This window comes from Oncorhynchus kisutch, linkage group LG15, assembly GCF_002021735.2.
Source record: "Oncorhynchus kisutch isolate 150728-3 linkage group LG15, Okis_V2, whole genome shotgun sequence".
Lineage (NCBI taxonomy): Eukaryota > Metazoa > Chordata > Actinopteri > Salmoniformes > Salmonidae > Oncorhynchus > Oncorhynchus kisutch.
Genome location: NC_034188.2, coordinates 79,549,620 through 79,575,142, shown reverse-complemented (window position 1 = coordinate 79,575,142; position 25,523 = coordinate 79,549,620). Strand labels below are relative to the sequence as shown.

The following is a 25,523-nucleotide window of genomic DNA, read 5'->3' as shown; positions in this document are numbered from 1 at the left end:
TCTCAGCCTTGTGGTAGTTAGTACTCCTCTCCTCCTCTCTTCACTGAACACATCTACTGACGGCCAGACTGTGACTCTAACAGTTGAGACAGGTGTGTCTGTCTGCCTCTTCTCTGCTGCTGTCATCTTTGACCCCAGCTCCAGGGTAATGTCCCATTGGTCAGCCATCTGTCACTACTTCCCTGTGCATGCATCATTTCCTCTTCTGGCCAGGTCTCCCTTTCTGTCTACTGGTCTGACAAATATGGGCAGACACACACCAGCAACTACAAGCACGGACACATGCACAAATACACACACAAACACACACCTGTGCAGTGGTCTGCCCAGGAACAGCAGGCTCAGTAGTATTGGCATGGATGGCATCGTCAGTCCGACAGAGATTGCTCTCTCTCTCTCTCTCTCTCTCTCTCAATTTTAAAGGGCTTTATTGTCATGGGAAACATATGTTTACATTGCCAAAGCAAGTGAAATAGATAATGAACAAAAGTGAAATAAATAATAAAAAAAATTGTTTATCACAAAAGTTGTATTTACAATGGTATTTGTTATTCACTGGTTGCCCTTTTCTTGTGGCAACAGATCACAAATCTTGCTGCTGTGATGACACACGGTGGTATTTCATCCAATAGATATGGGAGTTTATCAAAATTGGATATGTTTTCAAATTCTTTGTGGGTCTGTGTAATTTGAGGGAAATATTTGTCTCTAATATGGTCATACATTTGGCAGGAGGTTCGGAAGTGCAGCTCAGTTTCCACCTCATGTTGTGGGCAGTGTGCACATAGCCTGTCTTCTCTTGAGAGCCAGGTCTGCCTACGGCGGCCTTTCTTAATAGCAAGGCTATGCTCACTGAGTCTGTACATGGTCAAAGCTTTCCTTAATTTTGGGTCAGTCACAGTGGTCAGGTATTCTGCCACTGTGTACTCTTTGTTTAAGGCCAAATAGCATTCCAGTTTGCTCAGATATTTTGTTAATTCTTTCCAATGTGTTAAGTAATTCTCTCTCTCTCTCTCTCTCTCTCTCTCTCTCTCTCTCTCAGGATAGATATTTTGTTAATTCTTTCCAATGTGTTAAGTAATTCTCTCTCTCTCTCTCTCTCTCTCTCTCTCTCTCTCTCTCTCTCTCTCTCTCTCTCTCTCTCTCTCTCTCTCTCTCTCTCAGGATAGCCATTCAATTTCTTCTCTTCCTTTCTCCCCTCTCATCCACTTTCGTTCTCCCCTCTTCTCCTCCTCTATTTTACTCTTCTCTTCCTCTCTTTCTCCAGGCTGTTAGTGTGGGGAAACATGTCAAAGGCTACCATTACATCTTGGCCAACCTGGTAAGTATGTGCGTGGCTTCTTAGTGCATCCCAATAGTCTAAAGTGGTTTCATATCCTTGTCTGCTCCCCTTCTGCTCTCCTTCATCTCTGCTAACATGAACCAACTGAACAAGTGAAAACAAATACCCCTGTCCCCATCCACATTATATATTTTTTTAGATTAGTGCAGATTAAAGAGAGGAGACGAGGAGAAGAAGGGAAGGTTGTGGTATGTACAGAGGGGTTCAGGCAGGTGGCTGTGGTTTAAAAAAAAATGTGAGCCAGACAGACAGAACCATGCCTTTGTGAGGAGAATGGTTTGAAGGCACTTCAGACAGTGCATTCCCTTTCTCTCTTTGTCCCCCACTCTCTCTCTCTCCTTCGCTCTCTCTCTCTAGCTTGGGAAAAGAAGGTCCATCCCTGTCTCAGAGCTTCCATGTTCAGGCAAAGCCAGGGTAATCTTCAAATGCAGTTGTGCCTAACAGCCCTCCCTCCCTCCCTCCCTCCCTCCCTCCACTGTCTCTCTCCCATCCAGGGTTTTAAAGACATATCTCTAGAGAGGTTTATGCATGGTGGGGCTAACATCACAGGGTTCCAGTTGGTTGACTTCAGTAAGCCAATAGTCCTCAAACTGATGCAGCGCTGGAACAAACTGGACCAGAGAGAGTACCCAGGCTCTGACATCCCACCCAAGGTACACACACACTCACACTGCTGCAGATGGTTCTAGAATCATGTTGGAGAGAGAACTATTTTCTTCTGTCACAGCTCTTTAGCCAATCACACTTTGACTCAGAGAAGCAGCAGGAAACACAGACAGTGTCCCACACCTCTCTCTCCCTTTCTCCAAATCAAAGGGCTTTATTGGCATGGGAACCATATGTTACATGGACAAGCAAGTGAAATAGACATTAAACAAAAGTGAAATAAACAATACAAAATTAAGAGTAAGTGTTATACTATGCACAGCTATTTTCACGTCTCTCCAGAGATGTTCAATCGGGTTCAAGTCCAGGCTCTGGCTGGGCCACTCAAGGACATTCAGAGACTTGTCCCAAAACCACTCCTGCGTTGTCTTGAGTGTGTGCTTTGGGTCGTTGTCCTGTTGGAAGGTGAACCTTCACCCCAGTCGAGGTCCTGAGTGCTCTGAAGCAGGTTTTCATCAAGGACCTCTCTGTGCTTTGCTCCGTTCATCTTTGCCTCGATCCTGACTAGTCTCCCAGTCCCTGCCGCTGAAAAACATCCCTACAGCATGATGCTGCCACCACCGTGCTTCACCATAGGTATGGGGCTAGGTTTCCTCCAGACGTGACACTTGGCATTCAGGACAAAGAGTTCAGTCTTGGTTTCATCAGACCAAAGAATCTTGTTTCTCATGGTCTCAAATCAAATCAAATTGTATTTGTCACTTGGCACATACAACAGGTATAGGCCTTACAGTGAAATGCTTACTTACGAGCCCTTACGGGCCCTTAACTTGTTATGGCTGCAATCCCACTAACGGGATAAGTGTCATCAACAACCGCTGAATAGCATAGCGCTATATTCAATAAATATTACTACAAATATTTATATTCATGAAATCACAAGTGCAATATAGGAAAACACAGCTTAGCCTTTTGTTAATCCACCTGTCGTGTCAGATTTTGAAAATATGCTTTACAGCTAAAGCAATCCAAGCGTTTGTGTAAGTTTATCGATCGCACTACAAAACATTAAGTACACTTAGCATCAGGTCGCTTGGTCACGAAAATCAGAAAAGCAATCAAATTAATAGTTTACCTTTGATGATCTTCGGATGTTTTCACTCACGAGACTCCCAGTTACACAACAAATGTTCCTTTTGTTCCATAAAGATTATTTTTATATCCAAAATACCTCAGTTTATTTGGCACGTTATGTTCAGAAATCCACAGGAAAGAGCGGTCACGACAACACAGATGAAAATTCCAAAGAGTTTCCATAATGTCCACAGAAACATGTCAAACGTTTTTTATAATTGTTACGGCTTTCTTCCGTTGAAGGAGAGTCGGACCAAAATGCAGCGTGTAGATTGCGATCCATGTTTAATTAATGAAATGAATAAACACGACAAACACAAAAACAATAAACGGAACGTGTGAAAACCTATACAGCCTGTCTGGTGACAACTAACACAGAGACAGGAACAATCACCCACAAACACACCGTGAAACCCAGGCTACCTAAATATGGTTCCCAATCAGAGACAATGAGAATCACCTGACTCTGATTGAGAACCTCAGGCAGCCATAGACTATGCTAGACACCCCTACTCAGCCACAATCCCAATACCTACTAAAACCCCAAATACCACAACACAACACAAAAATAACCCCCATGTCACACCCTGGCCTGACCAAATAAATATATAAACACAAAATACTAAGTCCAGGGCGTGACAGAACCCCCCCCCCCCCAAGGTGCGGACTCCCGGCCGCACACTAAAACCCATAGGGGAGGGTCCGGGTGGGAGTCTGTCCATGGTGGCGGCTCCCCACTCCAACCAAGTCTTAGTCCACCTGTAACGCGTCCTTTGATTGGCGACCCTCGCCGCCGACCTAGGCCTAATAACCCTCACCAAGGACCCCACTGGACTGAGGGGCAGCTCGGGACTGAGGTAGAAGCTCGGGACTGAGGGGAAGCTCGGGACTGAGGGGTAGCTCGGGACTGAGGGGTAGCTCGGGACTGAGGGGTAGCTCGGGACTGAGGGGTAGCTCGGGACTGAGGGGTAGCTCAGCACTGAGGGGAAGCTCAGCACTGAGGGGAAGCTCAGCATAGAGGGGAAGCTCAGCATAGAGGGGAAGCTCAGCATAGAGGGGAAGCTCAGCATAGAGGGGAAGCTCAGCACTGAGGGGAAGCCCAGCACTGAGAGGAAGCCCAGTACTGAGAGGAAGCCCAGTACTGAGAGGAAACTCAGGCAGGTAGTAGGCTCTGGCAGATCCTGGCTAGCTGGTGGTTCTGGCAGATCCTGGCTGACTGGCGGATCCTGGCTAGCTGGTGGTTCTGGCAGATCCTGGCTGACTGGCGGATCCTGGCTGACTGGCGGATCTGGAAGATCATGGCTGACTGGCGGATCCTGGCTGACTGGCGGATCTGTAAGATGCTGGCTGACTGGTGGATCCTGGCTGACTGGCGGATCTGGCTGCTCCATGCAGACTGGCAGCTCTGGCTGCTCCATGCAGACTGTCGGCTCTGGCTGCTCCATGCAGACTGGCAGCTCTGGCTGCTCCATGCAGACTGGCAGCTCTGGCTGCTCCATGCAGACTGGCAGCTCTGGCTGCTCCATGCAGACTGGCAGCTCTGGCTGCTCCATGCAGACTGGCGGCTCTGGCTGCTCCATGCAGACTGGCGGCTCTGGCTGCTCCATGCAGACTGGCAGCTCTGGCTGCTCCATGCAGACTGGCAGCTCTGGCTGCTCCATGCAGACTGGCAGCTCTGGCTGCTCCATGCAGATTGGCAGCTCTGGCTGCTCCATGCAGATTGGCAGCTCAGGCTGCTCCATGCAGACTGGCAGCTCTGGCTGCTCCATGCAGACTGGCAGCTCTGGCTGCTCCATGCAGACTGGCAGCTCTGGCTGCTCCATGCAGATTGGCAGCTCAGGCTGCTCCATGCAGATTGGCAGCTCAGGCTGCTCTGAACAGGCAGGAGACTCCAGCAGCGCTGTAGAGGAGGAAGGCTCTGGCAGCGCTGAACAGGCGGGAGGCTCCGGCAGCGCTGTAGAGGAGGAAGGCTCTGGCTGCGCTGAACAGGCGGGAGGCTCCGGCAACGCTGTAGAGGAGGAAGGCTCTGGCTGCGCTGAACAGGCGGGAGGCTCCGGCAGTGCTGTAGAGGAGGAAGGCTCTGGCAGCGCTAAACAGGCGGGAGACTCCGGCAGCGCTGGAGAGGAGGAAGACTCTGATAGCGCTAGATAGGCGGGAGACTCCGGCAGCGCTGTAGAGGAGGAAGGCTCTGGCTGCGCTGAACAGGCGGGAGACTCCGGCAGCGCTGGAGAGGAGGAAGGCTCTGGCAGCGCTAAACAGGCGGGAGACTCCGACAGCGCTGGAGAGGAGGAAGGCTCTGGCTGCGCTGAACAGGCGGGAGACTCCGACAGCGCTGGAGAGGAGAAAGGCTCTGGCTGCGCTGAACAGGCGAGGCACACTGAAGGCCTGGTGCGTGATGCTGGCACTGGTGGTACTGAACCGAGGACACGCACAGGAAGCCTGGTGCGGGGAGCTGCCACCGGAGAACTGGTGTGTGAAGGTGGCACAGGATGGACCGGACCGTGAAGGTGTACTGGAGAGCCTGAGAGGTGCGGGTGTGGTGGGTGATTCTGTTACGGCTTTCTTCCGTCGAAGGAGAGTCGGACCAAAATGCAGCGTGTAGATTGCGATCCATGTTTAATGAAATGAATAAACACGACAAAAACAATAAACGGAACGTGTGAAAACCTATACAGCCTGTCTGGTGACAACTAACACAGAGACAGGAACAATCACCCACAAACACACAGTGAAACCCAGGCTACCTAAATATGGTTCCCAATCAGAGACAACGAGAATAACCTGACTCTGATTGAGAACCTCAGGCAGCCATAGACTATGCTAGACACCCCTACTCAGCCACAATCCCAATACCTACTAAAACCCCAAATACCACAACACAACACAAAAATAACCCCCATGTCACACCCTGGCCTGACCAAATAAATATATAAACACAAAATACTAAGACCAGGGCGTGACAATGATCAATTCTCAGGTTGTTTTAAAATATACAATTGATAATATATCAACCGCAAATGTCTTTCACAGTAGGAGAGGGAAAAGCAATACCTATCCAAACTCTGATGAGTGAGCAAAACTTGATGCGATTTTATCGTTGGCTCATTTTTCAAAATAAAAGCCTGAAACTATGTTTGAAGACTGTTGACAACTTGAGGAAGCGATAGGAAAAGGAATCTGGTTCATATCCCTTTAAATCCAGCAAAGGGAGGCTATGGAACATGGCGTTTTCAAAATAGAAGGCAATTCCTGTTTTGATTTTCCTCAGGGTTTCGCCTGCAATATCACTTCTGTTATATATAACTCACAGACAATATTTTGACAGTTTTGGAAACTTTAGAGTGTTTTCTATCCAATACTAATAATAATATGCATATATTAGCAACTGAGACTGAGGAGCTGGCCGTTTACAATGGGCACCTTTTCATCCAAGCTACTCAATACGGCCCCTGCAGCCATAAAAAGTTAAACAACAATTCAGTTTTAAGAAAAATCACCCCAAAAAGTAACAGTTGAGAATAACAAATAATTAAAAAGCAGCAGAGAGTCTTTAAGTGCCTCTAAACGGGCTGTCATGTGCCTTTTACTGAGGAGTAGCTTCCGTCTGGCCACTCTACCATAAAGGCCTAAATGGTGAAGTGCTGCAGAGATGGTTGTCCTTCTGGAAAATTCACCCATGTCCACAGAGGAACTCTAGAGCTCTGTCAGAGTTACCATCAGGTTCTTGGTCACCTCCCTGACAAAGGCCCTTCTCCCCCGATTGTTCAGTTTGGCCGAGTGGCCAGCTCTGGAAGGGTCTTGGTGGTTCCAAACTTCTTCCATTTAAGAATAATGAAAGCCATTATGTTCTTGGGGACCTTCAATGCTGCAGATCTGTGCCTTGACACAATCCTGTCTCGGAGCTCTAAGGACAATTCCTTCCACCTCATGGCTTGGTGTTTGCTCTGACATGCACATCATCTGTGGGACCTTATATAGACAGGTGTGTGCCTTTCCAAATCATGTCCAATCAATTGAATTTACCACAGGTGGACTCCAATCAAGTTGTAGAAACATCTCAAGGATGTTCAATGGAAACAGGATGCATCTGAAGAAGAATTTCGAGTCTCATAGTAAAAGGTCTGAAAAGTTATATAAAAGAAGGTATTTCTGTTTATTATTTGTAATACATTTGCAAACATTTCTAAATACCTGTTTCTGCTTTGTCGTTGTGGGGTATTGTGTGTAGATTGATGAAGAACAAAATGTATTTAATCCATTTTATAATAAGGCTGTAAACTGGCAAAATGTGGAAAAAGGGGTCTGAATACTTTCTGAATGCACTGTATATGTTGAAGAGGGTGGGGTGCTCAAACTGCATCCCTGTCTCACCCCACGGCATGTGGAAATAAATGTGTGTATTACTTTGCCAATTTTAACTGCACACTTGTTGTTTGTATATTTGGAATTTATATTGTCTTATGTTTTTCTCCCAACACTGCTTTCCATCAATTTGAAAAGCAGACCGTCATGCCAAATTGAGTCAAACGCTTTTTGGAAATCATCAAACCATCAGAAGATTTTGCCTTTGTTTTGGTTGTTTGTTTGTCACTTAGGGTGTGCTGGATGAATATGTGGTTTGCCATATGGTAATTTGGTAAAAAGCCAATTTGACATTTGCTCAGTACATTGTTTTTACTGAGGAATTATATGAGTCTGCTGTTAGTGATAATGTAGAGGATTTCCCGAAGGTTGCTGTTGATGTATGTTGTATCCCACAGGAGTTATTGGGGTGACATTTTGGGGAAGATGCCAGAGCTGAGGATGATATTAAAGAGTCTAAGTATAGCCAATTGGAATTTGTGATCTGGATACCATCAACACCACATGCTTTTTGGGGTTGGAGGGTTTGTATTTTGTCCTGTAGTTCATTCAATATAATTGGAAAATCCAGTGGGTTCTGGTAGTCTTTAATAGGTGAGTCTAATATTTGTATTTGATCATTAATATGTTTTAGGTGTTTGTTCTTCATCTTCATTTTGGATAGATAACTCTTTGTGTTTGTTTAGTAAATTCCAATTTTCCAAGAAGCGGTTAGATTCTATGGATTCTTCAATTACATTAAGCTGATTTCTGATGTGCTTTCCATAGGGTATTTTTCTATATTGTTTTAGTCATTCTGTCACGTATACTCCCTCTCTGGGTTTTAGGTCACCAGACTGCTGATTATTACACACACCTCGTCACGCACACCTGTACTTATTGACACTCACCTGGACTCCATCACCTTCTTGATTACCTGCCCTATTTCTGTCACTGCCTTTGGTTCCTTCCCCAGGTGTATTGTTTCTGTTTCCTGTCTGTGTGCCGTTAGTGTTTCTTGTTTTGTATTATGTTCTGTTTATTTATGAAATATTCACTCCCTGAACTTGCTTTTTTTTTGATAGGGAAGCTATATGGTAAAATATGCTATTTAGATTTTCACCTTCAAGTTTACATTACGTTTACACCTTCAATCTCTCTCTCTCCATATCTCCATGGTTGTCCATCTCAGCATTAAGTATTCATCCAGCACGCTTTGCACTAAGATGCACTAGCCCTGCCCTAGGATGACTAGCCCTGCCCTAGGATGACTAGCCCTGCCCTAGGATGACTAGCCCTGCCCTAGGATGACTAGCCCTGCCCTAGTGTGCGAGTTCATTAGAACGTGCGTTGAAGATCTCGTTCCCATAGCAACGATTAAAACATTCCCAAACCAGAAACCGTGGATTGATGGCAGCATTCGTGTGAAACTGAAAGCGCGAACCACTGCTTTTAATCAGGGCAAGGTGTCCGGAAATATGACCGAATACAAACAGTGTAGCTATTCCCTCCTCAAGGCAATCAAACAAGCTAAGCGTCAGTATAGAGACAAAGTAGAATCTCAATTCAACGGCTCAGACACAAGAGGTATGTGGCAGGGTCTACAGTCAATCATGGATTACAAAAATAAAACCAGCCCCGTCACGGACCAGGATGTCTTGCTCCCAGGCAGACTAAAAAACTTTTTTGCCCGCTTTGAGGACAATACAGTGCCACTGACATGGCCTGCAACCAAAACATGCGGTCTCTCCTTCACTGCAGCCAAGGTGAGTAAAACATTTAAACGTGTTAACCCTCGCAAGGTTGCAGGCCCAGACGGCATCCCCAGCCGCGCCCTCAGAGCATGCGCAGACCAGCTGGCTGGTGTGTTTACGGACATATTCAATCAATCCCTATCCCAGTCTGCTGTTCCCACATGCTTCAAGAGGGCCACCATTGTTCCTGTTCCCAAGAAAGCTAAGGTAACTGAGCTAAACGACTACCGCCCCGTAGCACTCACTTCCGTCATCATGAAGTGCTTTGAGAGACTAGTCAAGGACCATATCACCTCCACCCTACCTGACACCCTAGACCCACTCCAATTTGCTTACCGCCCAAATAGGTCCACAGACGATGCAATCTCAACCACACTGCACACTGCCCTAACCCATCTGGACAAGAGGAATACCTATGTGAGAATGCTGTTCATCGACTACAGCTCGGCATTTAACACCATAGTACCCTCCAAGCTCGTCATCAAGCTCGAGACCCTGGGTCTCGACCCCGCCCTGTGCAACTGGGTACTAGACTTCCTGGCGGGCCGCACCCAGGTGGTGAGGGTAGGCAACAACATCTCCACCCCGCTGATCCTCAACACTGGGGCCCCACAAGGGTGCATTCTGAGCCCTCTCCTGTACTCCCTGTTCACCCACGACTGCGTGGCCACGCACGCCTCCAACTCAATCATCAAGTTTGCGGATGACACAACAGTGGTAGGCTTGATTACCAACAACGACGAGACGGCCTACAGGGAGGAGGTGAGGGCCCTTGGAGTGTGGTGTCAGGATAATAACCTCACACTCAACGTCAACAAAACTAAGGAGATGATTGTGGACTTCAGGAAACAGCAGAGGGAACACCCCCCTATCCACATCGATGGAACAGTAGTGGAGAGGGTAGCAAGTTTTAAGTTCCTCGGCATACACATCACAGATAAACTGAATTGGTCCACCCACACAGACAGCATCGTGAAGAAGGCACAGCAGCGCCTCTTCAACCTCAGGAGGCTGAAGAAATTCGGCTTGTCACCAAAAGCACTCACAAACTTCTACAGATGCACAATCGAGAGCATCCTGGCGGGCTGTATCACCGCCTGGTACGGCAACTGCTCCGCCCACAACCGTAAGGCTCTCCAGAGGGTAGTGAGGTCTGCACAACGCATCACCGGGGGCAAACTACCTGCCCTCCAGCACAACTATACCACCCGATGTTACAGGAAGGCCATAAAGATCATCAAGGACAACAACCACGCGAGCCACTGCCTGTTCACCCCGCTATCATCCAGAAGGCGAGGTCAGTACAGGTGCATCAAAGCTGGGACCGAGAGACTGAAAAACAGCTTCTATCTCAAGGCCATCAGTCTGTTAAACAGCCACCACTAACATTGAGTGGCTGCTTCCAACACACTTACTCCACTCCAGCCACTTTAATAATGGGAATTGATGGGAAATGATGTAAAATATATCACTAGCCACTTTAAACAATGCTACCTAATATAATGTTTACATACCCTACATTATTCATCTCATATGTATACGTATATTCTGTACTCGATACCATCTACTGTATCTTGCCTATGCCGCTCTGTACCATCACTCATTCATATATCTTTATGTACATATTCTTTATCCCCTTACACTTGTGTGTATAAGACAGTAGTTTTGGAATTGTTAGTTAGATTACTTGTCGGTTATTTCTGCATTGTCGGAACTAGAAGCACAAGCATTTCGCTACACTCGCATTAACATCTGCTAACCATGTGTATGTGACAAATAAAATGTGATTTGATTTGGATGACTAGCCCTGCCCTAGGATGACTAGCTCTGCCCTAGGATGACTAGCCCTGCCCTAGGATGACTAGCTCTTCCCTAGGATGACTAGCCCTGCCCTAGGATGACTAGCCCTGCCCTAGGATGACTAGCCCTGCCCTAGGATGACTAGCCCTGCCCTAGTATGATTAGCCCTGCCCTAGGATGACTAGCTCTGCCCTATGATGACTAGCCCTAGCCCTGCCCCAGGATGACTAGCGTTGCCCTAGGATGACTAGCCTTGCCCTAGGATGACTAGCTCTGCCCTAGGATGACTAGCCCTAACCTAGGATGACTAGCTCTGCCCTATGATGACTAGCTCTGCCCTAGGTCTACTAGCCCTGCCCCAGGATGACTAGCCCTGCCCTAGGATGACTAGCTCTGCCCTAGGATGACTGGCTCTGCTCTAGGATGACTAGGTCCGCCCTAGGATGACTAGGTCAGTGCCGTTTTTTAAATTAGGGAAGATGTTTTTTTTCATGAGCATGGCCTTATTTCTGTTACAGCATATTGGATGACTGTCATTCATATTCCATGTACCCAGTTCAATGTAACATAGATAGGTTTAGGCTACTACATGATACTCAAAATTCCCCTATACCCACCATGAGGTTGCTGCAACCTAGCTTATGAATGAAAGTTTATAACGTACAGTAAGTAGGTGAACACAGGTCGAGAGACACATTTGAGGTGACAGGCAGTGACACATGGACAGACAGTGACATTCAATACCGCCTTGCACACGCTTGCCTGCATCTAGCTGCTATAGGGTGTAATCATTAGACCAATGTAATACCATTAGTAATACCAAAAGCTTACATTGACATGGAAGAGTTCCAGTGTTGTGTTGGAAAGTCATAGCCAGCTGGCTAACATAGCATCGCTCTGAGCAGAGTGTTTCAGTAGGCTAAACTAGCTAGCTGCATTTGCTAGCTAAGTAAGTGAAACTGACAATATCTCTCTATTACTCTCTATTACTCTCTTGCTTCGTCATTTTGAAAGAAATGTATTTGTTCAAAACTGTTCAACTGTTGTCTTTCTCTCTCTTTGAGTCAACTACTCGCCACATTTTAAACACTGCAGTGCTAGCTAGCTGTAGCATATGCTTTCTGTACTATATTAATTCTCTGGTCCTTTGATTGGGTGGACAACATGTCAGTTCATGCTACAAGAGCTCTGATAGGCTGGAGCAGGGGCGTAGACAGATTTTTTTGGGGGGATAGGCCTAGAAAATTGTGGATATTCCTTTTTTCTACTTCATTTAATTTATTTTGCGACGTGTACCATATATTATTTCGTAATACAATAATTTTATACTAGTGCATAGCACTTGGAGCAACCTCGTTACATGTACAAATATTTACCTATCCCAGCATATTAAAATAAGACAGTAATTTTAGACCAGTTGCCAAATTGCCAACAACAAAAAACTCATCTTCAGACGCACTTTAATCTCAATGGGCAAACAAGCCTATATTTGATGTTACAATTTACACCATGGCAGGTACTATGGGTACTATGAAATGGTACCTTACCTTTATTAGACGTATCATAAGGCGTGACCTACATCACAAGGTGCAGACGGCGAGGCTTTGAGTTGAATACGGTGATGATTTCATCAAAATCCAATGGATCTCTCAGTTGACGCTCTAAAGACAGCAAACTGAAGTGGTTCAGCCAGCCGCTTGTCATTGATGTGCGAAGACTATTTTTTTAATCCTAGTTGTTGTTGAGAAAAGTCTCTCCACGCTGCATGATGTCATTGGAAGTGTGACAATGATCCTTAAAAGAATGTTTATATTAGGGAAAATATCATCAGGGCAACTGTCAAGTACACTCATTATGGAGGAAAAGTCACTCTTTCCCATGATCATTTTGCAACTCTGCTGAATAAAAACAGTGAATTCAGCATCCTCAATTGACATTGCATAATGGTCGCATGTGGTCTTCAGCTGCTCTTTAAGGCCGCAGGTTTGGGATTCTTTGGAAAAGGAGGCTGCCGCTTGCATGATCCCGTATGTGTCTTCTTGAAATTCTGAGTTCAACACAGTAATCTGTCTGTCTAGAATATTGTTGCAAAGTTGCCTCAGGTCACTGTCACTCTTTATGCTGGATGTTTTCCAGTGAAGTTTTTTACAGGCAGTTTTCGCTGTCGTGATGTCCTCACATCCCAATTACTAATATCATGATTAATCATCATCTCTTTAGTTAGCTTGAGAACTTTATCAAAGTCTCCGCTGAGTTCTCTGAATGTAGAAAAGCTGCTTTTGAGGATTTCAATTAAACCAATACCGTCCATCACAGATAATGTAGAGCTTTGTAATCCCTTCGTAGCAAAATCACTAGTGTCAAACAATTTACTAAATGGGACTAACAGGAATAAAAATGTATTGTTCTGGATTTGTTGTAAGAGGGCATCGGCTTCTAATTTGGTTTGTCCACAAGCCTCTGGAAACTCTGCAAGAACCTCTAAAATGACATCTAGCAGTAACAGCACTTTACTCACAGACCCTGATTTTTAACTCCAATGTATATCCGTGGATCTTTCTAGCTCGACACACGGTCTATTGGGATGCAACTCTTTCTGTACTTCATGAATGGAGCATGTCTTTGGGATCCACTCATAAATGTGTGCAGCTGGTCAAAGAAAGTACTGACGTCCCGACACAGCTTGCTTAAATGTTTGCTTTAGTAGGACATGTACCCCTCCTCTGTTCCCTGACATGACTGAAGCGCCATCGAAACAAAAACCCACACAGAGTGGGATCCAACTCCAGGGGTTGCAACACGGACAAATCAGCGGTTTCCATAAACCCAACAGCTCTTTCTTTAATAATTTCAGCATGAATGTATCGGATGCACACAGCAAGAATTTCTAGTTTAGATTGATCTTTATATTCATCTGCTAGTGTGGCAGAATACTTGGAAGGCTCAGAATGAACTTAATCTTTTATTCTCCACAGTAACAATGATGCTGCAACTCGTTCTGAATTTCGGGGCTCAGAAGCGTGGCATTGCGAGGTAGCTCATTAAGCCTGTTTTGTATTTCTGAGTCATACTTTGACATGAAATTGAAGATTTCAAAAATGGTTACCTTTCTTGATTGCCTTTTCGGTTTCTCTATGCCCTCTGAGTGGAATATCCTGCTTTGCACACCTTTAACATGTGTACGGTTTCTTTCTATAAAATCCATGTTTGCATCACCATGTATTTGGTTCAACACAGTCCCACGACCTCTAGGCATCACCATGAATTTGGTTCAACACAGTCCCACGACTTCTAGGCATCACCATGTATTTGGTTCAACACAGTCCCACGACTTCTAGGCATCACCATGTATTTGGTTCAACACTTGACTTGACTTCTAGGCTCATGGGTCGCCTTGTAGGATTCACATTTTGCAAGGACATTAGAATTACATTTGCTATTCCTGTGTTTGCAGAGTTTTCAGTTTTTAAATCCATCTCGTATAAATCTGAATTTGACATTTGCCCCAGGAAAGTGCCTACAAAACGTACAACCATTTTGCTTTACTATACTCAATCCACACGAACTGGTCATACCACCTTGAAGAGAAGCAGCGTGATTTGCCATTTATTATACTTGAAGGGAACCTTGCTAGCTTTGGTTGACAGGTGGACCTACTGCAGGGTCACCCCCACCCGCAGCATCAAGAAGGAGAGGAGACATCAAGAAGGAGAGGAGACGGTGGGGTAGGCAAGCATGCCTGGCTCAACGTGGCATTGGCTGTTGTGATGGCAATTGCGATTATTTCTATCCTGACCCCACCTGTTAATGTCTTATTCTTTCTGGAACACACTTCTTTGCCTCAGACGTCTTTTTTTTTTAAACCTAGCGATCAACATTTGGTTTGCCAATGTTAGAACTACTAAATTACCTTGGCTGGTGAGTCAATTCCAGTAAACTAGCGTGGTAGAGCTTGCTAACCTATGAGCTACAAAGTTTAGCCACGTGACATTGCCAGGTTGTTGAGGTAAACCCCTGTATGATTTTTAAAAAATGTAACAAATAGTCGGAAGCCAACTTGATAATAAAATGACCCATAGAAAATACTTCTCAAATGCGGTTCTTTTAAAAATGTAATAAAATATTACACAATTCATATTTGATCATTTCTGGGGTATTTTTGAGGTAGGCCTGAGATCAAACTAGGTAGGCCAAGGCTACGCCACTGGGCTGGAGGACGTCTTCCGGAAGTTGTCATAATTACTGTGTAAGTCTATGGAAGGTGGTGAGGCTCATGAGCCTCCGAGTTTTCTATTGAAGTCAATTATTGGAGACACCTTTCAAGACCAAAATAACAAACATTTCTCTGTCCAGTCAGAGGGATACAGATGTGTACTTCATTAGTGAATGACAAGGCCCTTTCCGTACAATTAAATGGGAAGCTTTATGTATCATCATCAATCACAATCAATTAGAATGTTAGAACTAAGGACAGGTTGTGTTTTATTAATACCTGTCAAAGAGTATTAAGACTTCCAGGGTCACAGAAGAACAAGCATGTCAGTTCTCAAAGAAAGCCCTGAGAAAATATCAAGAGAAGATCGTCAAAACGGCATGGTATATAACCAACCCCAACACACAGAGTGAGAAAGGAAAGGAAGACATGTCAGAGTGACACTGACCTGATGTGAAGTGCGTCCCCTGAGTTTATCATCCCCTCATCCTTCCTCTCCTCCTCTTCTCTTCTCCTCCTCAGTTTGGTCTCTGTCACGATGTGAATGTTTCCTGCTGTGGCTTTGACTACCTCTGTAGCAGTGTGCGTGCGCGTGTGTGTGTGTGTGTTGTGAGGTCTCCCTGCTGTGTGTGTGAATACCTCCATAGTGCTGTGTCTTACCTGTTACAGAGCTGTCAGTCAGATAAGCCTCCTCCGAAGACCTCCTCATCTCTCAAATCATGATCTTACTGCCGCAGATGGGTCTCATGGGGATCCATTCATTCACATAGATGGGACTTATTTTGTACATAACTAATCCAGTGTTTTGTCAAGAGAGGAACCCATAGCATGAAACAGGCATTTCCTGATTCCTAAAACAGGCATCATTATGTCTGTTAAAGGCTCTACGCTGTTGATGTAAAATCATCTAATATACTCTTTCTCCCTCCTCTTCCTCTCTCCTCTCTCCCCAGTACACCTCGTCTCTGACATATGATGGGGTGTTGGTGATGGCCGAGGCCTTCAGGAACCTGCGTCGTCAGAAGATAGACATCTCCCGTAGAGGAAATGCTGGAGACTGTCTGGCCAACCCAGCTGCTCCCTGGAACCAGGGCATAGACATGGAACGCACACTCAAACAGGTATTCTTTGGTCCTTTGTGTTCCTTATTGTTCTTTGTTCTGACCTGTGTTCTCTGTTGTCCTGTCTCCAGGTGCGTATCCAGGGTCTAACAGGTAACATCCAGTTTGACCACTACGGCCGCAGAGTCAACTACACCATGGACATGTTTGAACTGAAGAGCAACGGACCACAACGGGTAGGAATAGACACACAGGCATGTCGGAGATATTATTTGGGCTTTATGAAAATGCAGTTTTGTCTACTTTTCACCTCCCCCTTTCCTCTCTCAGATTGGCTACTGGAACGACATTGACAAACTGGTTCTGGTCCAGAATGAGGTGCTGTTGTCTAACGACAGCACAAACATTGAGAACAGGACAGTCGTCGTGACAACTATAATGGTAATGTACTCCTCTGCCTCCTCTCCTTTCCTCAATCACACAGAAGATACATCCCAACAGTCTAAAACGGCTTCCTAATTTAATTTTTTTAGGCAAGTCCTCAACTCCTGTCCTCAACTCCTGTCCATCTGTACTGATATTAAACAACTTGAAAGGTGGAAAGTCAATGTTCTGTAGGAATCGACTACGCTGTTTTCTCAAATCAGTACAGATGCACCCACTGTTGAGATGCACCCACATTGAATTAGAGAGCAGAGGGCCTCTTGTGGTCAGAGCTGGTAGTGACACCAGTGTGTATCTCAGTGTCCCTAAGGGTATTGTAGCAGTACCAGGTCATAGTGAGGGAAGAGAGAGTAGGGGACTGTAAGAGAGGAATCAGACTTGTCACTGGCAGGTTGTCTTTATATTGATTTGGTTTTCGTTGACGTCATCTGTCAAGTGTGAAAGAGAGAGGAGTTTTAGTCCTTTTACCTTTTCTCATGTCTGTCCGCCTTCTCTCTATGGACGTCACTCTTTCCCTCTTTCTCTCTCTCTCTCCCTCCCTCCCCTTCTACCTCTCTCTCTCTCCCTCCCTCCCCTTCTACCGCTTTCTCTCTCTCCCTCTCTCCCCTTCTACCTCTTTCTCTCTCTCCCTCTCTCCCCTTCTACCGCTTTCTCTCTCTCCCTCTCTCCCCTTCTACCTCTTTCTCTCTCTCCCTCTCTCCCCTTCTACCTCTTTCTCTCTCTCCCTCTCGCCCCTTCTACCTCTTTCTCTCTCTCCCTCTCTCCCCTTCTACCTCCCTCTCTCTCCCTCCCTCCCCTTCTACCGCTTTCTCTCTCCCTCCCTCCCCTTCTACCTCTTTCTCTCTCTCCCTCCCTCCCCTTCTACCTCTTTCTCTCTCTTCCTCCCACTCCCTCTTTCTTTCTTTCCCTCCCACCCTCCCCCTCTTTCTCCCTCTCTCCCTACCTCTCCCTCTCTCTTCCTCCCTCCCCCTCGATATTTTCCTCCCTCTTAATTTTTCTCCCTCCCTCCCTCCCTCCCTCTCCCTCTCTCTCCCACCCTCTCTCTCCTTCCCTCCCCCACTCCCTCCTTCTCTCTCTGGATGATCTATGTCCCTGTCAGATGGCCATGGCTAATGTTACCTCAGCCACCTCCTCCTCTTTACAGCCACTGACGAGGAAGCCTCTGCTACGACACTGAAGACTTACAGTACAGACAGAAACACAGACAGACGGGAGATGGACTCACAGAAGGACTCACACTGACAGACAGAGCCACTGAGACTCTAGCTCTCTATCGCTCTGTAATTATATAGCAGCGGCATTGAGAGAAGAGGAATCACACAGATGAAGATACCTATCTATCTATCTATCTATCTATCTATCTATCTATCTATCTATCTATCTATCTATCTATCCATCTATCCATCTATCCATCTATCTATCTATCTGTCTGTAATTCTGCTTTGTCATGACTTGACTTTTTCTTCTCTGTGAACTGGGGGAACTGTAGACAACAAAAAACAGTTTTAATATTTTGTTCAGGGAATTAGAATGGAATTGTGTCCCAAAATGCTGAGAAAAAGACTCACACGGATCAGACAGGGGCCAGTTGTATAGAAACACACACAGATCAGACAGGGGCCAGTTGTATAGAAACACACACAGATCAGACAGGGGCCAGTTGTACAGAAACACACACAGATCAGACAGGGGCCAGTTGTACAGAAACACACACAGATCAGACAGGGGCCAGTTGTATAGAAACACACACAGATCAGACAGGGGCCAGTTGTACAGAAACACACACACAGATCAGACAGGGGCCAGTTGTACAGAAACACACACAGATCAGACAGGGGCCAGTTGTACAGAAACACACACAGATCAGACAGGGGCCAGTTGTATAGAAACACACACAGATCAGACAGGGGCCAGTTGTACAGAAACACACACAGATCAGACAGGGGCCAGTTGTACAGAAACACACACAGATCAGACAGGGGCCAGTCGTACAGAAACACACACAGATCAGACAGGGGCCAGTTGTATAGAAACACACACAGATCAGACAGGGGCCAGTTGTACAGAAACACACACAGATCAGACAGGGGCCAGTTGTACAGAAACACACACACAGATCAGACAGGGGCCAGTCGTATAGAAACACACACAGATCAGACAGGGGCCAGTCGTATAGAAACACACCCACACAGAGTGCATATATACTGTCACACACACACATTCAAACACTGCGTACTGTCTCACAGATGCATACACAAACACAAACCCAACACACTGACATAATCACAGTCTCAAACAAACACACCCTGACAGTCACAAAAACACAATCTCAAAGTGTGGCTGTATTTAATATTCCATCACCATGACGACGTGCCTGTTAGCCACCTCACTGCTGAGAGTCATCACATGTCCTCACGCCGCCTGCAGATAGCAGCTCTAGTCATTCTGTTTCTATGGTGTTCTCTGAAGACTGCATCAGGGACTGTGCATTGACACAGCGAGAGGCTGCTGTTACTTCATGGTCTCCCATCCATCTACATTGTTCTATTCTACAGTGGCTTGCGAAAGTATTCACCCCCTTGGCATTTTTCCTATTTTTTTGCCTGGCAAAACTGCTCCAGCTCCTTCAAGTTGGACAGGTTCCGCTGGTGTACAACAATCTTTAAGTCATACCACAGATTCTCAATTGGATTGAGGTCTGGGCTTTGAATAGGCCATTCCAAGGCATTTAAATGTTTCCCCTTAAATCACTTAGCAAAATGCTTAGGGTCATTGTCCTGCTGAAAGGTGAACCACCGTCCCAGTCTCCGGTTTCCCTCAAGAATTTCCCTGTATTTAGTGCCATCCATCATTCCTTCAATTCTGACCAGTTTCCCAGTCCCTGCCGATGAAAAACATCCCCACAGCATGATGCTGCCACCACCACGCTTCATGGTGGGGATGTTGTTCTCGGGGTGATGAGAGGTGTTGTGTTTGCGCCAGACATAGTGTTTTGCTTGATGGCCAAAGAGCTCAATACTAGTCTCATTTGACCAGAGTACCATCTTCCATAAGTTTGAGGAGTCTCCCACGTGCCTTTTGGCGAACACCAAACGTGTTTGCTTATTTTTTTCTTCAAGTAATGTCTTTTTTCTGGCCACTCTTCCATAAAGCCCAGCTCTGTGGAGTGTATGGCTTAAAGTGGTCCTATGGACAGATACTCAAATCTCCACTGTGGAGCTTTCCAGCTCCTTCAGAGTTTCTTTGGTCTCTTTGTTGCCTCCGTCCGTGAGTTTTTGTGGGTGGCCCTCTCTTGGCAGGTTTGTTTTCTTTCCGTTTTTTAATAATGGATTTAACTTCTTGGTGCACCCATCCCGTTACCGGGATCATTTTCAGCAATATCCGCTGAATTGCGGAGCGCAAAATTCAAATTCAATTACAAAAAAGATGTAATTTTCATGAAATCACAAGTGCAATATAGCAAAACACAGCTTAGCTTGTTGTTAATCCACCTGGCGTGTCACATTTCAATGAAGCTTTTCGGCGAAAGCATACCAAGCGTTAATGTAAGAACATCTCTCTCAGTAGACAAAATATTACAAACAGCTAGCAGCCAAGTAGATTGGTCACGAATGTCAGAAAAGCAATAAATTAAATCGCTTACCTTTGATGATCTTCGGATATTTGCACTCACGAGACTCCCAGTTACACAATAAATGTTCCTTTTGTTCCATAAAGATTATTTTTATATCCAAAATACCTCCATTTGTTTGGCGCATTATGTTCAGAAATCCACAGCCTCGAGCGGTCACGACATCGCAGACGAAAATTCCAAATAGTATTCGAAATGGTCGTAGAAACATGTCAAACGTTTTTTATAATCAATCCTCAGGTTGTTTTTACAATATATAATTGATAATATGTCAACCAGAATGTAGCTTCTTCCATAGGAGAGAGAGAGAAAATTGCTGTTGCGCATTAAAAACTCTGCTGGCACCCAGCCATCCACTGACGCGATTGGTTCTTTCTCGCTCATTTTTCAAAATAAAAGCCTGAAACTTTGTCTAAAGACTGTTCACACCTTGGGGAAGCCATAGGAAAAAGGAATATGGTTGATATTCCTTTAAATGGAGGCAACGCATCCAATGAAACAGAGAGGTTTCAGGAAAAACAGCACTTCCTTGTTGGATTTTCCTCAGGTTTTCGCCTGCAATATCAGTTCTGTTATACTCACAGACAAAATTTTGACAGTTTTGGAAACTTTAGAGTTTTCTATCCTAATGTCACATTCGGACCTTTATTTCCTTTGTTTTGTCATTATTTAGTATGGTCAGGGCGTGAGTTGGGGTGAGCAGTCTATGTTTGTTTTTCTATGATTTTGGGGATGTCTATGTTTCGTCCTAGTATGGTTCTCAATCAGAGGCAGGTGTCATTAGTTGTCTCTGATTGAGAATCATACTTAGGTAGCCTTGGTTTCACTGTTTGTTTGTGGGTGATTGTCTATGTTAGTTGCTTGTGTCAGCATAGTTCTTATGATAGCTTCACGGTCGTTATTGGTTTATTGTTTTTGTACAGTTTACTTTGTGTTTTTTTTGTCATCTTTTAAATGATGCATTCACACCACGCTGCGCTTTGGTCCGCTTCTTACGACGATCGTGACACCTAATCTGACAATTATATGCATATTCTATTTTCTGGGCCTGGGAAATAGGCAGTTTCAAATGGGTACGTTTTTTAGCCAAACACAAAAATACTGCCTCCTACACTCAAGAAGCTAATGGTGCTCCGTGGGATGTTCAAAGCTTCTGACATTTTTATACAACCCAACCCTGATCTGTACTTCTCCACAACTTTGTCCCTGACCTGTTTGGAGAGCTCCTTGGTCTTGATGGTGCCACTTGCTTGATGGTGCCCCTTGCTTAGTGGTGTTGCAGACTCTGGGGCCTTTCAGAACAGGTGTATATATACGGAGATCATGTGACAGATCATGTGACACTTAGATTGCATTATTAGATTAGACAGTTAGATTGAAATTATTTAACTAATTATGTGACTTGTGAAGGTAATTGGTTGCACCAGATCTTATTTAGGGTCTTCATATGGGGTGAATACATGTGCACGCACCACTTTTGCATTTCTTATTTTTGTAGAATGTATTTTTTCAGTTTCACTTCACCAAGTTGGAGTATTTTGTGTATGTCCGTTACATGAAATCCAAATAAAAATCCATTTCAATTACAGGTTGTAATGCATCAAAATAGGAAAAACGCCAAGGGGGATGAATACTTTTGCAAGGAACTGTAGATGCATCTGCAGCTAGTCTGTTGTCCCTGATGTTGAAGTTTCAGGAACTCTGGTTAACGTATTATGTTGTACTGGATATTGTATTGGCTGGCTGCATAATTAAGCTCAGGGTTGCGCTCAGTTCCATTTTTAATTCTGGCCAATTCATAAAGTAAATCAAATTCCAATTCTACATTTTTCTAATTGAAATTGGAATTTCAGTGTACCTCCTGAATTGAAATGGAATTGGCCCCAACCCTGATTAGGAGCTCTCTCTCTTTCTGGATTCTCTGCTGATGTTCCACTGTTTCATGTCTTATCTACCTGAACCCTTCACCACTAAAGCTTCTCTTCTCTCTCTCTCTCTCTCTCTCTCTCTCTCTCTCTCAGCCCTGTCGTTCCACTCTCTCTCTTCTCTCCATAAAACCACCCTCTCTCTTGCCATCTCTACACTCTCTCAGCCCTGTCATTCCCCCCTCCTTTCCTCTCTCCCTCTTCCCACATCCTCAGGTAAGACATCTGACAAGGTGTTCAGCATCAGAGAAAAACTTCACTTGCCCAATATCCCTCCATGCACCTGCACCGAGACTAAACACACCGCAATAACACACACATAAACACACTGTGACAAAAGAGTCTGCGACAAACTGATAACAAAACTATAAGGGGTTTAAACATGAAATAATCCACTGTTGGCAAAACCCCAAGCGGTTTGTGTGTTTGTGTGTGTGTATACTATCACTGCTAAACACTCTACAAAGTCACCTATTCTGATGTCAAACTGTTGCCCTTTTAATATGCTAATATTTTCAGAAAAGTGAGGCAGGGTTAAGAAGAGACTTATCCAAAGTCATAAGTAGACCAAAATCAAGCTGAGCCCATGTTCTATCTACACCATCTGTTCTCTAGATCCTCATATACAGTACAGTACAGTACAGTACAGTACGTCAGAATTCAATTTTAAGATCGGCAATTTTGTACCATCTAATAAAATGGAATAACATGTTCACAACAGATGGCGTGGAATATGAACTCATCTCGAGTTTAGATTGTTGATGAGATATGATTTTGGTGTTGTCTATGCCCTTAGACCTACAGTTGAAGTCGGAATTTACATACACCTTAGCCAAATATATTTAAACTCAGTTTTTCACAATTCCTGACATTTAATTAATCTGAGTAAAAATTCCCAGTCTTAGGTCAGTTAGGATCAACACTTTATTTTAAGAATGTGAAATGTCAGAATAATAGTAGAGAGAATGATTTATTTCAGGGTTTTTTTCCCATCAAATTCCCAGTGGGTCAGTAGTTTACATACACTCAATTAGTATTTGCTAGCATTGCCTTTAAATGGTTTAACTTGGGTAAAATGTTTCAGGTAGCTTTCCACAAGCTTCCCACAATAATTTGGGTGAATATTGGCCCAGTCCTCCTGACAGAGCTGGTGTAACTGAGTCAGGCTTGTAGGCCTCTTTGCTCGCACACACTTTTTCAGTTCTGCTCACAAATTCTCTACAGGACATGAAGCTGCCACCTCCGTGCTTCACGGTTGGGATGTGGTTCTTTGGCTTGCAAGCCTCCACCTTTTTCCTCCAAACATTTCAATGGTCATTATGGCCAAACAGTTCTATTTTTGTTTCATCAGACCAGAGGACATTTCTCCAAAAAGAAAAAAAATACGATCTTTGTCCCCATGTGCAGTTGCAAGCCATGGTCTGGCTTTTGTTATGGCGGTTTTGGAAGAGTGGCTTCTTCTTTGCTAAGCGGCTTTTCAGGTTATGTCGATATAGGACTCGTTTTACTGTGGATTTAAATACTTTTGAATCTGTTTCCTCCAGCATCTTCACAAGGTCTTTTGCTGTTGTTCTGGGATTGATTTGCACTTTTCGCACCAAAGTACGTTAATCTCTAGGAGACAGAACGCGTCTCCTTCCTGAGAGGTATGATGGCTGTGTGGTCCCATGGTGTTTATACTTATGTACTATTGTTTGTACAGATGAACGTGGTACCTTCAGGCATTTGGAAATTGCTCCCAAGGATGAAGCAGACTTGTGGAGGTCTACAATAATTTTTCTGAGGTCTTGGCTGATTTCTTGTGATTTTCCCATGATGTCAAGCAAAGTGGCACTGGGTTTGAAGGTAGACCTTGAAATACATCCACAGGTTCACCTCCAATTGACTCAAATTATGTCAATTAGCCCATCAGAAGCTTCTAAAGCCGTAACATCATTTTCTGGAGTTGTCCAAGCTGTTTAAAAGCACAGTCAACTTAGTGTATGTAAACTTCTGACACACTGGAATTGTGATACAGTGAGTTATAAGTGAAATAATCTGTCTGTATACAATTGTTGGGAAAATGCACAAAGTAGATGTCCTAACCGACCCGCCAAAACTATAGTTTGTTAACAAGAAATTTGTGGAATGGGTTGAAAAATTAGTTTTAATAACTCCAACCTAAGTGTATGTAAACTTCCGACTTCAACTGTAAGTCTGACGGTTGGAGCAGCACTGCTATGTTTGGGAGAATCTCTGATTGAGTTTGTGACTTCATTAAGAGTGATTCATGTTGAGTTATTGTAGAGAGAGAGAGATCTCAGGGGGCTGCTGATGTGTGTATGATAACGAGGTTTAGAAAAAGACATCTGCTTTGATGCTTGGACAACATGTACATGTGACAAGATTCTGCTTTAAGATAATGGAAATTCTATTGATGTTTAGATACTTGATTAATGCAAGTATATTCCTGTAAGGCTTGAGATCCATGTGAGTAAATCTGATATTCACACAACCCATTTACATTGAGTTACAGTATACACACCTCAAGTTAGGACATAGTCCAATATGCCATAAGAGTTGGATCTTTTGTGATATCATTCTAGACCAATGGTATGTGACAGATACAACTACTGTAATATTATTATAGATATGGCATGTACATTAACTGATACAACGTCAACGTGTAACTGATGCAACGTCAACGTGTGACTGATACAACGTCAACGTGTGACTGATGCAACGTCAACATGTGACTGATACAACGTCAACATGTGACTGATGCAACGTCAACATGTGACTGATACAACGTCAACATGTGACTGATACAACGTCAACGTGTAACTGATACAACGTCAACGTGTTACTGATACAGCGTCAACGTGTGACTGATGCAACGTCAACATGTAACTGATACAACGTCAACATGTAACTGATACAACGTCAACGTGTAACTGATACAACGTCAACGTGTAACTGATACAACGTCAACGTGTAACTGATACGTCAACGTGTAACTGATACAATGTCAACGTGTGACTGATGCAACATCAACGTGTAACTGATACAACGTCAACGTGTAACTGATACAACGTCAACGTGTAACTGATACAACGTCAACGTGTAACTGATACAACGTCAACGTGTAACTGATACAACGTCAACGTGTAACTGATACAACGTCAACGTGTGACTGATACAACGTCAACGTGTAACTGATACAACGTCAACGTGTAACTGATACAACGTCAACGTGTGACTGATACAACGTCAACGTGTAACTGATACAGCGT

The 25,523-nt window shown here is 44.5% G+C and overlaps 1 protein-coding gene across 2 annotated transcripts in view; it reads left to right on the top strand.

Moving 5' to 3' along the window:
- LOC109884250 (glutamate receptor 4-like) overlaps nt 1-25,523 on the top strand; it is a 147,939-nt gene that overhangs the window by 67,566 nt on the left and 54,850 nt on the right. For both annotated transcript variants that reach the window (XM_031791159.1, XM_031791158.1), the window contains exons 6-10: nt 1,268-1,321; nt 1,837-1,995; nt 16,144-16,311; nt 16,383-16,487; nt 16,582-16,692. In XM_031791159.1, the coding sequence (XP_031647019.1) occupies nt 1,268-1,321; nt 1,837-1,995; nt 16,144-16,311; nt 16,383-16,487; nt 16,582-16,692 (597 nt within the window). The remainder of the gene's footprint in view (nt 1-1,267; nt 1,322-1,836; nt 1,996-16,143; nt 16,312-16,382; nt 16,488-16,581; nt 16,693-25,523) is intronic.